The sequence below is a fragment of the Mangifera indica genome, chromosome 13 (genome assembly GCF_011075055.1).
Source record: "Mangifera indica cultivar Alphonso chromosome 13, CATAS_Mindica_2.1, whole genome shotgun sequence".
Taxonomy (NCBI): Eukaryota; Viridiplantae; Streptophyta; class Magnoliopsida; order Sapindales; family Anacardiaceae; genus Mangifera; species Mangifera indica.
In genome coordinates, this window is record NC_058149.1 from 15,425,493 (window position 1) to 15,438,457 (window position 12,965).

The 12,965-nt window shown below is 34.6% G+C and overlaps 2 protein-coding genes across 4 annotated transcripts; both read right to left on the reverse strand.

Moving 5' to 3' along the window:
- Positions 1-544: 544 nt before the first annotated feature.
- On the reverse strand, positions 545-7,865 carry LOC123194512 (cellulose synthase A catalytic subunit 1 [UDP-forming]-like). The gene is made up of 14 exons (XM_044607737.1): positions 7,574-7,865; positions 5,895-6,090; positions 5,607-5,788; positions 5,142-5,256; positions 4,847-5,033; positions 4,416-4,682; positions 3,974-4,319; positions 3,335-3,472; positions 3,088-3,213; positions 2,696-2,908; positions 2,323-2,587; positions 1,935-2,131; positions 1,499-1,849; positions 545-1,388 (listed from the first exon to the last, which is right to left on the reverse strand). Exons 1-14 carry the CDS (start codon positions 7,652-7,654, stop codon positions 801-803), a joined length of 3,252 nt encoding a protein of 1,083 aa, XP_044463672.1. The 5' UTR covers positions 7,655-7,865; the 3' UTR covers positions 545-800.
- Positions 7,866-10,015: 2,150 nt separating this feature from the next.
- LOC123194513 (transcription factor HY5-like) lies at positions 10,016-12,133 on the reverse strand. Of its 3 annotated transcripts, none has more exons than XM_044607739.1 (5): positions 11,754-12,133; positions 11,093-11,270; positions 10,848-11,004; positions 10,673-10,746; positions 10,016-10,288 (listed from the first exon to the last, which is right to left on the reverse strand). In XM_044607739.1, the coding sequence occupies exons 1-4, from the start codon at positions 11,848-11,850 to the stop codon at positions 10,708-10,710; spliced, it is 471 nt and encodes a 156-aa protein (XP_044463674.1). In that variant the 5' UTR covers positions 11,851-12,133; the 3' UTR covers positions 10,016-10,288; positions 10,673-10,707. The 3 variants fall into 3 exon arrangements, 2 of the variants coding, with proteins under 2 accessions (XP_044463674.1, XP_044463673.1); XR_006497284.1 differs by having other exon boundaries at positions 10,649-10,746; XM_044607738.1 differs by lacking the exon at positions 10,673-10,746 and having other exon boundaries at positions 11,754-12,132.
- Between the last annotated feature and the right edge of the window lie 832 nt (positions 12,134-12,965).

Consider the following 12,965-nt stretch of genomic DNA (forward strand, 5'->3'; position numbering starts at 1 on the left):
ATCAAAAAATTACGTTCAACAGAAAAATCATAAAAAGGTGGCTATAGAGAAATCATGCTTGACGGAGAAGAATCACGTCTCCATCTCATTGGAGAAGGATACTAGGCTAATTATAGCTTGATCCAGGAAGAGAGGTGGTGATAGACAGGGAGAGGAGGGCGCCGAAAAAAGGTCAACAAAGGGATGGAATTTTAGAGATGAAATAAAAGTTTCAAAAAGCTTTAAGGGACGACTGTAAGCAAATCTTAAAAAAAGTATTAAACCCTAAATTTGAGAGAAAAATATCATTTTTTACAACTGGAATATATAAGATTAAAGAAAAAATTATTATTTTCTAAAACTAAGGTAAGAAAAAAAAAATAAAACTTTAATTTTTTAATATTATAATTAAAATAACAATTTTATCTTTAATTTTAACTGAAAATTTTAACAAAAATTTTTAAAAATTAATAAATATAAATTTGAAATTACACGAGAGTGGGAATAAGTCTTTTGGCCTAATTAAAACTGCGTAACTTACGGTCCAGTACAACTAAGAATAGAGTAAGGACCAACAACGTACACCTCTATAGAAGTGAAAAAGCAAGAAATAAATTATTCGATACAAAGAAGGGATCTTGTAATGTCTTGTCCTTCAGCACCAGACAAAATTAATAAGATCCATCAAACTCCTTTCTAGACAGAAAAACTGTATGATTTAGATCATATCATCCACAAACAACTTCAATAACTTCATATCTTATTGTATAAACACAGGATGAAAAACTTCATGGAGAGATGACATTTGGTACTGGTATGTCTCAGCAATTGATGCCACATTGACCATTTGCAGCAGATTTGGTGGAATTTGAGGTGAAGGGATCAATTCTCACCCAGAGCAAGCTGAAAATGGAGGCAAGAAGTATAGACCAGACAATGACGATGGTAGGTGTACGGTTTTGGCGACCCAACAAACCCTTCAAGAAAGGATAGAGATGGGCAATGACCCATATGGCAAAGAACAGCTTGCCAAATAGGGGACCCCATGATTGGTACCCACTGTTTATGGCATATGATACACCAGCAACAATACCCACCAGGTTCACAATAAGGACAGTAGTTGGGGGGATGAGAAGAGATGTCCATTTGAAAACATAAAGCTCTGCAAAGTCTCCATCATCGTCAGATGCCTTTGAGGTAACAGTGAAGCTAGTATCAATACCTGCAAGCACTTTTAAAAGACCCTGGAAAACAGCAAACAGGTGCGCTGATGTACCACCAATGACCCAGAACTGTTCGTTCCTCCACCAGTCCTCAATACCAACCCCACTCCACCGTAGCTCCAGTATTCCAGTAGCAAAAATGGAGACAAAAAGTAAAATAAACCACATGCTAGCAAAGTTGCTTATCTACAAAAAATGGTTGTGTCACAAATTAATTGGACAGGTAATATTCAGATACAATATTGAAAGAAAGCACAAGTCAGTTGTAAGCCAATGTAAGCAAAAAAATCACTTACCTCCGGAATAATGAATTTTCCAGTAAGAAGGCAAAAAGCAGGAAGCATGCAGTAAGCAAGCAGTGGAATAGAGGTCAGGGGGTAGACAATGGTATTAATGTAAGCCAGTCTTTCCAAAAGCTTCAATCTTCCCTTGTAGCCATACCATATGGGGCAATGCCGGCTCAGCAAAATCTCAATTGACCCCAAGGCCCATCGAAGAACTTGGTTCAATCGATCAGAAAGATTGATAGGAGCAGACCCCTTAAAAGCTGGACGGGGTGGCATGCAATAAATTGATATCCAACCACGAGCATGCATCTTGAACCCAGTTAAGATATCTTCTGTAACAGAACCATAGATCCATCCAATCTGGTAGTACACTTAGAGATTTATTAGTTAATAAAACATAGTTAAGACAATATCCAACTAAATCCCCAGTTGGCATGACACTAACCTCTTTGCCCCATTCAGTCTTGTCCTCATATCCACAACTTATAACATGGATTGCTTCTTTCAAAAGAGTCGCAGGATTAGTGGTTGGTGGTATGCCTCCCTGTTCCATGAAGGTGGCAGCAATAAAAACTGGTGACTGACCAAAACGCTTCTCTAAGCTCTTCTGGGACATAAGAAGGGACCTCTCATCATCATATCCTGAAGAATGCAAGGAATACAGTTAAAAAAGTCAAATAGTATGGACTTCCCCTCAACCCTACTTGAGTTAACCAGCAACTTTTGTCAAATAAAAAGATAGAAAAGGCCCGAAGATACTCCGATATATTAAATTAATGGTCATTCAAACAAGGTTATTGATGGCTTGCAGTGCTAGCTTATTAAGAACCTACCTTCAACACCCTCTTCAATGTCTTCCATATTAAAAATTGGAACAGTAGATTCGGTTCTTTTCATTGCCCTCTTCTTGTCCATGTATTTCTTGTTAGAACCCTTTCCCTTCTTTCTTGAACCACAACATCCCTTGATAATAATGTTTGGCTCCAAATCCTCTTCAGTTAAAACTGGATCATATCCATATAGAGCTTGTCTATTGAAACAACAACCAGTTCCCACATAGACTGGACCCTGGATGCCATCAAGCCCCTTCAAGTTGATCTGACAAATAAAAGAAGAAGGGTGTGCTTAACAAGCCTAAGCCCAGTAACTACTACAATGAAATTAATTCATACTAGCAATCTGGCTAGAAATCCAAGTGGGACTTACATCAAAAAAAACAATATTGCGATTGGCATATCGATCATGAATATCAATGCCGTCAAAACGCTGTGGGAACTGTACATAGCAAGTTTTCTTTCCAAGTACAGGATCCATCATGAAACACATTGCCTCTCTAAGAGCTTTGCTGTTATTGAAGTAGTGATCACAATCAACATTCAACAGATATGCACCATTGGTCAAGACAGCTGAAACTCGAATCTGCATTACAAGGTAAAACCTACCTGGTTAGTAAATAAGAAAGGCAAAAGAATTTGCACACAGCATGAGTTACAGAACTGACTGCGGCAACCGAAATGGGAAGAATTTATAAATAACTTGTAGTACATTATTAATAAATAACTTGATGAAATAAAACAAAATGTTTGAAGATCACAAACCAATGCATTCATAGCTCCAGCTTTCTTGTGGTGTTGGAAGCCAGGACGCTTCTCACGAGAAACATAAACAAGACGAGGTAGCTCATTTCCATCAGTATCAAGCCCTCCACTGTGGCCTAAGAACACCTGTTCTCCACCAAAGAGAACCAGAACCAGAAAAAATGGAAAATAAAATGATAAGAACACAACAGATAAAAAGGAAATTTTAAAGGTGATTTTTTTATGACACTTGGAAAGATGATAATACCTGAATCATTCCAGGATGATCCCTAGGATTATTACCGGGCCATGGAGTGCCATCCTGCATTGTCCAACCTTCTTCCGGCATCTTCTGAGCTTTTGCAACAAGGGCATTGATCTGCACCTTAAACTCCTCATATTCTCTCTGCAAGGAATAAAAATTATCTGTTATTTATAACTCAAACAAGGGCAATGTAAAATCAAACCACTATAGCCATACATAGGTTTATGTTAAATAATTAGAACAACACATCACAGTCAGAACTGTAGCTTTTATACACACATCACACAAATGCCTCACAAAACCTACTTTAACAGATCTGATATATCTTTTTCCTACAGTATACAGGCTCAAACATTTATGATCTCTTTAGTCTTACCTCAAATACACTTAAAAATAAATATTGTATTTTCTTCCTTTCTCTTTACTTTTACATTTTTCTTTTCTAGACTGGGGACTAGGTGGAAACAATAACCTTGGTAGTCATAACCATGGGCTATGTTATTGCAAGTATGAAGCTTAAGAGGTTTAAACAGTAACTCCTGGTTGGAAATTAAAGTTCTTAACACCACAACCCCATTGTTGGTTCTCTATTTCTAATGTAACATGCAAGCCTCACCTACGACCGTACTTATGGAGACTCACCTTCATTGCTCGGCGTTCTTTCACAAAAGAAGGTTGTATTTTGTCCTTCAAGTAATCAATCTTCTGGGCGAAATAAAATTCAGGGGCCCTAGGCTCAATATTGTGCTTCTTACAGAATGGCACCCACTTCCTAGCAAACTCTGCAGTTTCAGAGAGGGCTTCAAAGGTCAACATTGCTGAACCATCATCCGAAACATAGCAAGATACTTTGTCAACAGGATAATCCACAGCAAGTATGGACAAAACAGTGTTTGCTGTAACAAGAGGCGGCTCTTTGAGGGGATCCACTGTACTAACGAAAATATCTACAGGAGCTAATTGTGATGGTTCCCCTTCCCTATCATATCTGCAAAGCAGAACTACGATTAATAATATAGTAGAATCCCCTGCATATTCAGGTCCCAAATCCAACAAACTCAGAAGTTAAGTAAATTAAACAGACCTCAATACAAGCCTGTCTAAATAGGTCTCACGGTTGACTGGATACCATTTTGGAAACTGATCTAGAAGCCAGGACAAGGCAAACCAAATCTCACAGATAACTGATGTCAGCCATAAAGGATAAGCATCTTTCACCGGATGAGTTGCCCGATATTGTAAGAAAAAGCCCAAAATTATAAGCCGGAGAATGATTACAACCCGATAAGGGGTCAAGTGAGATGAAGGAATTGGTACCACACGACTCAACGGCTGTCGAGCATCATCAGCCCTGTATCAAAAAATTATAAATATCAATGAAAGTAAAAAGAGGCACAAAGCTCAGTTGACAGTTCAGCGATACAAAAACATTCCACTATTTACCCAAACAACCTGCTGGTCAGAAGTAGAGGGAAAAAAATAAATAAATCCCAATAGAAGTCCAAAGAAACTTACATTTGGAGTTCTTCTCCATTTGAACCAGTGCCTTCTATGTCTCCCTTTCCTTCACTAAATTTACTGCTCATCTGCATCATATTTTTCTCCTGTTTAAGTTTCCAGCCTTCAACCCTCTCCTTCCAGTCAACATTTCCAAGGCCATAAGAATTCAAGTCCTTTGAAGGGTCCACAATTCTCACCGGAACTGTAAAAATAGATTATATGATCAAATGATAATTCATAAAGCAACAACAATGATATAGAGCCTTGTGTAAGGATTTTCAGATAAAGAAAACTCAAGTTACTTGAATACCTGGTTGTCTTGGATCAACGTAAGGAGAAGAATTAATATTCCTTTCAGCAGGGCCCAGAGGACCAGATGTAGTTCGCACAGATTGAGTGTCAGGTGTTGGAATTTCACTAGAGACCTGAAAAAGGAAAAGAAATTGAGTTGGAACACAGTAAAAAATTATAACAATTTGAACATGTCTTATCAAGCTAAGAACTCTTCATGGTAACCAACCTACAACTACAAGAAAACATTGATACTTGTACTCAACAATAGAACAACCCATATTTTAGACAGACTATTAAGTTATTCTGATCATTAGTACAAAAGGTAGATTAATTCCAAGAGAGGATATGACAGTAAGGTCAAAGAAAGCTTCAAATTACTTCATATGCACCACAATTAGATACAAGAAGGGAACTTTATATATGCATTTCCAAAAACTTAGTAGCAAATCAGCGAAAAGCATAGACACAATGATATGCCTACCGGCTGTCCATTGGTCAGAAGGGGAATTGGTTGTCGAGATTCATGTCTAGAAGATGCAGATAGTTCTGGGTCTTCGCCCTGCCACTGGTGTCTTGCTTTGCTATGTACCTGGGCATAATTGAACTCATTCTCCAGATCATCGATATCATCCTCTTCATCATCTCCCTCAACTCGTGGACTCCCTAAATTATGCAGGCTTGATTTATTTTGTTCTTAACAATATGACTGAAACCAGATTTTGCAAAAGGATAGTTAAAAAAGTTATTTTTTTTTTTAAAAAAGGCAAACCTTTGTGCCTCCTATATCTAGTCTTGCACTGAGGGCAAGACTGAGTTCCATCTTTACGCTCATACTCATAACAAGGCCTGCAAACTGGGAAGGCACACTCATTGCAGGCAACAAATATATCACCAGTAGCTGTGAGTCCAACGTTATCACCACAAATCTGGCATGTTTGACCATTTAAATTCTTCAGGGGCTTGGGCTGCAGATACACAACAATGCACTGCTCAGGAATCCAAAATTGGAAAAGGAAAAATTCATTGTTTTGATTTAATTGCCCTCAAATTTACAAGTTGCAGGCTCATAAAACCAAAAGATTTTAATGATGAAAAACAAAAAAGCACACTCAACTGTTAATCGAAGTCCTAATTATTTGTGCCAATAACTACAATGCAGACAGGGGAAATTTTTTACTTAATAATTTCATAACTTTCTTTCTTTCCTTTTTTTCAATTTCTCTTATTATTGTAAAGAGCTAGATTAATTTCGCATCCTTTCAAAACCATTGAATATGAACAAAATAACAAGTTCTTGCATCTTCATATACATCTATCTTTTTTTTGCAGATAAAAAAACTTTACAGACTAAGATGCAGACTAAGCTAAAAATACTTTACACGAAAACTTTGTTAAACAATGAAATCAACAGATGTAGCAATCCCTAAACTCTTCCACACTGTTGGCCCACACCTAAAAATGTTAAGTAAATAATGTCCTACGATACATAAACCCAATAGGCAATAGCACACCATAACCAAGCTCTTCCACAGAGTTGTCGAAACCTAAATGCATTAAGTAAATATAAAGTCATGTGTTACATAAACCCAATAGGCAATAGCACACAGTTATAACCAGCGTTCAAACATATATCAGATGTGTGTCCAAGAGAGAATATATGTAGAGCCAAAAAAAGAAAATACAAGAGTTCACGTTTTCCAGCATGTGGCATCTAAGAGGACAAGAGATGTTTAAATCCAACTGGGATGAAGAACAAAACATCAAGATCTCAAACATAATGCACCATAATAATAGCACACGCAAGGAACTGAACAAAATCCAAAAATTAGACAATTAACAAATGGATGAAATATCCTTAAATCCAGTTGTCAAAATCCTAATTCTAATAAATACCTTACAAAATTTGAAGAAATGGACACAGAACAACAAGATCACAACTACAAATACCTAATCCGAAAAAACATAGAAACCCAAGAATTCACTAAAATAACGACTGACGGAAAAACTTAGCACCAGGAAAACTCAGTCTCATAAATCAACGCTCTGATCCAAACACCAAAACTTGAAGGACCACTCCAGAAAGGTTTTAAACACTTGAAGTCAAACTAAGATATCAAGATCAACCTACAAGCACTACACAACTCTTCCAACTAATAGCCATTTTCATACAATTAACAATCAGACTTAGGCACCATAAAGCAACCAACGAAAATGACTTACAACACTGTAGTCACAAGTTAGTTAATCTAAAATGATATTCAGCTACAATCTTGTTTTCAACTCAAACATAACGACTCAAACTCAAGCTCCAAAGTCACTTTCAGATAGTTACCAATTAGATCCACAAGCTAACAATCAGAATTACGCACACAAAACAGAAACAAAAATGAAACGCAAAGTTAAAATTTTGAGCGTTGAATCAGAAAAGGGTAGGCTAAAAACACAAACCCCACTGTCGGAATCGTGCCGAATCCGAACCAACTCGTTTCGGCGGTGAGAGCCGGCCACCATACCGGCATTGGCTTGCATGTTGTGTAATAAAAGGCCAAACGAATCGTTATAGTTTCCAGTGATTTGCAAAAACAGATCCCTGCAATTTCTTAATTTTGTGAGACTAGGAGAAAAGAGTAACTCTGAATTCTTCGCCCATTCAATACGCCATCTCTCTCTACACTCCCATGTAGCTGAACATTGCTGGTCTATCACCTTTGCTCGTCTTTCTATCGTTTGGCCAAAAGACTTATTCCCACATCAGGTACGGTAAAATTCCAAAATCAGTAGGGTCAACTTCCAAAAATCTAATTACTCACTCATAAACTAAAATGTTTAAATTTTTCAGTTATTATTAAAAGTAAATTTATCTTTTAATAATAATATTTAAAATAATAAAAATTTATATCATTTTATTTTATTTATTAAAAAACCTAACCATTTGATCTTAAAATTAAGTTTTAAAAAATGATAATTCTTTATTTTTTTTAATGAACGATAATTGACCTATCTCCCTCTTGTTGACATATATCTTTTTGATGTTTTTCCTATAATCAATGACATTTGGATTTAATAAAATCCAGATGAAGGGTCAATAATCTTTATTTAGACCTTTGTCATCTAGACAAAGTTAGTTTCGTATAGACGACAATAATAGTTCAAACGAGAATGACTCCTCTTTTAGATCATCGTTATCATTTAGACAAAGTTTATTTCATTTGGACGATGAAGGTTGAGACGAGGAGTTTTGACTTTTTGTTTAGATTTGATATTCAGAGAGAAAATGTCGAATGAAGATATGTCTTTGGGAGGGAAAGAGATCGACCATTGTTCGTTGGAAATTCATTGACGAAATTTGAAACCCTAGGTAGGGAAGAAATTGTCACTTTCAAAACTTAATTTTAAGGGAATTATTAGTTTTCTAAATTAAGAGAGTAAAATAATACAAACTTTTATTTTTTAAAATATTATTATTAAATAACGATTTTATCTTTAATCTTAATGGAAAATTTTTACAAATTAGCCAAAAGACTTATTCATATTAAAGGTATAATGAAAACTCAAACTCATACTCGTCAACTTTTAAAAATTTAAATACCCACCTATCATCTAATTTTTGTTAAAATTGAAGGTAAAATTATCATTTTACTAAAAATATTTTTCAGGGTCGGATGGTTAACAAAAAGGTAGTTACTAAGTGCAGTTGATTATGTCTCAATCGAGCCGTTGATAATCTAACACGTCGTCTATTATGCCTGTTGAGAAGTTTCTTTCAAGGGCTGTGTATTATAATTCATTTTGTCAATATATTATTTGTAGGTAACAGCCTGTCTGTGCTACGATGAACCGGTGATTGCCGGTAGCTCCCCTTTGCCACTTTACTGGCTGTCGGTGGACTCGATTTTGCCTTTTAATGTATCAACATTTAATTTACGGTACCACAGCCTACTTGCAGAATCATGTTACTACCAAAGAAAGATTAATTTCAACTACTTATGTAAATTACAGGATTATAATATCTTTACAAAAAGCTTTATAAAAAAATTTACGTTGTCATCGCTAGATGAATATTATCTAAATGGATAATTTTTAATATTTGAAAAATAGTAATCTCCTTTTTATATTGCTTGAATTGCTTATTCTTATGTCATGAAATATAAACACTGTCATTATCAATTTCAATTGTTTGTGCCCCATTAACAAATGGCCTGGTTTCCTTAGAGGTTGAACTAAATTGTGCTAAAAATAATTAATTTAGATTATCAATATGATGGGCAATAATATGAGCAAAGTTTTGTACGGTATAATATAAAACCCATCAAATTCTATGATTCAAACTTTAATATAATCTTTTATTATATTTAAAAAAAATGTCATTGAACAATACATTTTTTGAAAGTAGTAGCTAGTAAATTGAGTGAAAAATAAGAAATTTATTTACTCGAATAAAACACATTTTATGTGTTTCATTATACGAGTAAATAATTTTAAATAAACATAAAATAATATTTAATCACATAATAACACATAAATATATATTTATTTATAAATTTAAAATAAATACACATATTATTGCTTTTGTTTAATACTCAGACCTTTAAATTGCATTCATCTAGGATGGACCTAAGTGACGACAGTGGACATTGTTGAGTGAATTTGAAGCATACATTCCATTAACTCGGAAAGGTAATTATATCAGTTTTCATTTTGGCACCAAACACTGGTAATGGGAATAAATTTAATACACAAAATGAACCCCACATGGTAGATGGAATAGGATTGGGCGTGGGCATGACTTGTCAATTAAATAATAGATTAACTAGATATCTTTTTGGGTTCTAGCCTATAGAAAATAGTAGGTAAGGATGATTCACTTTTCATAAGATAGATAGGTCACAATTCCGGCAAACGCATGCGACTACTTATTATTCCTTAATTTGTCATTCCTTCACATTGACAATCTGAAAATTTGTGCTACCCCAGTGGGTTGAAGAGTTTGGAGAAGCAACATTGATTAGAAATTTTCTATTTCCACGTAAAAGGTAAAATCAAACATCAAAATCTTCTTTTTTTTTAACCTCATAATATGTCTTATTCACGAATCACTCATAAGGACCCATCGGCATTTGTATCACTTCCGCCTCTCCTGCTTGCCGTCGTGTTCTTCAATATCTGCATGTTACAATCAACAAAACAGGTCTCATAAGTTATAAAATGTATTGAAGCTCCACGTAAAGCACTTAACTGATCCAAGGCATGCCACAGTGTCTGGCAGCCCATGAAGAGTCTATTGGGCCAAAGAAGCACATGCAGCAAATGGATAGTACTAGAATGTCTCCACCCTATATGCTAAACAGTGCCATCTACATTTTCTTTATCGCAAAATCGTCAAAGCACTCTTCAACAATATATACAGTTGAATTATTAAGTTTACTTGATTGATGAAATGAAAGCAACAAATAACAAAAACGGTATAAAGAACCATAACATTTTATTTTCATTTTTTGGGTAATATCAAATCATTCTACTTACCTCCTCCGTGTTTCTGATACAAACCTAATACAAAGAATGGAATACTTTCATTCTAAATTTCAAATTCCTTTCTGTGACATTTGGGTAGTTGATTGGAACTGGATGTTTAGGCATGGATCATAATGTCAAAAAATGCCCTTTAAAAGTACAATTATTTTTAAGTTACGTAAAGTACGACGGAAAATAACATTGCACTTACGTGTCTGAGCATCTGATTCTCGTTCTGCAACGTGGACAGTTTCTCTTCAAGCTCAGAGTTTTTCTTCTCCAAGTCTTTAACTCTGGTTTCCAACTCATTCAAGTAAGCCTTTTTCCTTTCTCTTGCTTGCTGAGCTGAAACTCTGTTTCTCAACAACCTGACACATCACACATTGTCATCAAAACGCCACAGTAAGATAGGACACACCACACTGGTTCCAATGGTTAAATCAGCCATAAGCTTACCTCTTTAGTCGCTTGTTCTCTTTGTCAGCTGGACTTCTACCTCTCTTCCTCTGACTTTCTCCTGATGGCTGAACTCCTGCACCTGCCACTGAACCGCTATCACGGCCGGACGCTGACGTTCCAACAGGTTCCCCGCCGATCTCGGGGACTCTTCGGATCTCTTCATCACTTTCCATGCCTGAATTCATCGAAACCATAAATTTAACATCTGACATTTAAACAAGCATTCCCATAAAAGAACGTAGAAAGGGAAAATCTGGCTGATCTCAGATAATCTCTCGGGAAGCATGATTCTAGAGAAAAATTTCAAGTCCCAGTTGAGGAAATATAAGACATACTCAGATGGGAAATCCCGAGAACCTTTGATTTCAGTAAGAATAGTAATTATTTAAAAAAAAAAACGCAGCAAATATATGTTAAATCATATTTATAAAGTGAAATCTCATATTAATTCGACAGAAATCGGAAGAAGAGATTCAAACTTTTTTCTGAGATCATTAAGCGCAAAAATAAGCTAGCAATACTAAAAACAAACTCTTCCCATCATTTAGAAACTGAAAAGTTTCAAAATTTAAAGCCGCAACGATTGAAAAAAAAAAATACATATGTATCTTGAAATTTTGGATAAAACAAACGGAAAAATAAAGAATATTTAAGGGACCTTCTTTGAGTTCGAGCTGAAGAGCAGAACTTGAAGATCTCTCACTGCTGGACGGCAGAGAACTAGCTGCAATAGAACTGGTTGCTTGATCTTGCATTTCTTCTTCGATATCGAAAAAGGGAAAATGCGAGAAAGACCCCTTTGGCGGTCTGAAAGAGCGGGATATTAATGCTACAGTTTGCAGCAAATCAGTGTTAAATGTTGCATCCACCGTCGGATGGGAAACGTATCTGACGGTGATGAGAATGCAATCGTGGAGGTATAAGAGCCATGAGGAGTTGATTAAATCAAAGGTAAGCTGGGAGGAAGCGTGGAGGTTATTATGACCGTCTATGGGATCGGACGGTTAGGATAAAAATTGGAATAAAAAATATAATAAAATGGGACCACCACATTATATGCTTGCTGGCTAAAAGTGTTGATTGGTTTGATTTTTGGGAAATGTGTAAACAATCCTCATATAGGCTTGGAATTTGAGTCCCAAGCGTGCATGTCACGTGTAATTTGTGATGGGAAAGAAAATTATTAAAAATGTTTTTTGAAAAATTATTATAAAATATAAAGTAAATTTAATATATACCCTCAAACTAAAATTTTTTTAAAATAATAAAATTATGTATATAAATAATAATATTTTATTAAATAATATTTTATTTTTAATTTAAAATAATATAATAATATTTTATTATTTATATTCAAATTGTAATTTGTATATATAATATTAATCTTTGAAAAAATTATTTATTTGCGTTTGAGAATTGATTTAAGGATTTTGGGAAAGTCAAAGTCATTTAGTTTTTGAACCCTTCCCTTATCTCAACAAAGACATAAAGCAATAAAGGATTCCCTGGCTGGACACTCAGAGGACATGAAGAAACCACAAGGCTTTCCAATTCCCGGGCATTTGGTTAGAAAATATTAAAAATCACTCTAATAATTTATTATTTATATTATTTTATTTAATTTATAAATAATAAAATATTTTGATAATATTTTATTATAAATAATGATATAAAAGATAATATAAAAAAATAATTTGATTATTACCGCTAATTTAAGTATTAAAAGATTAATAATATAATTTTCATTTTATTATAACTATATCCTTATTTATTAATTTTTTTAAGGACAAAAATAATATTATTTTTAATTAATATAACAAATAACATAAAATAATTCTAAAATAATTATATCTAAAGGTATTTAAGTAAA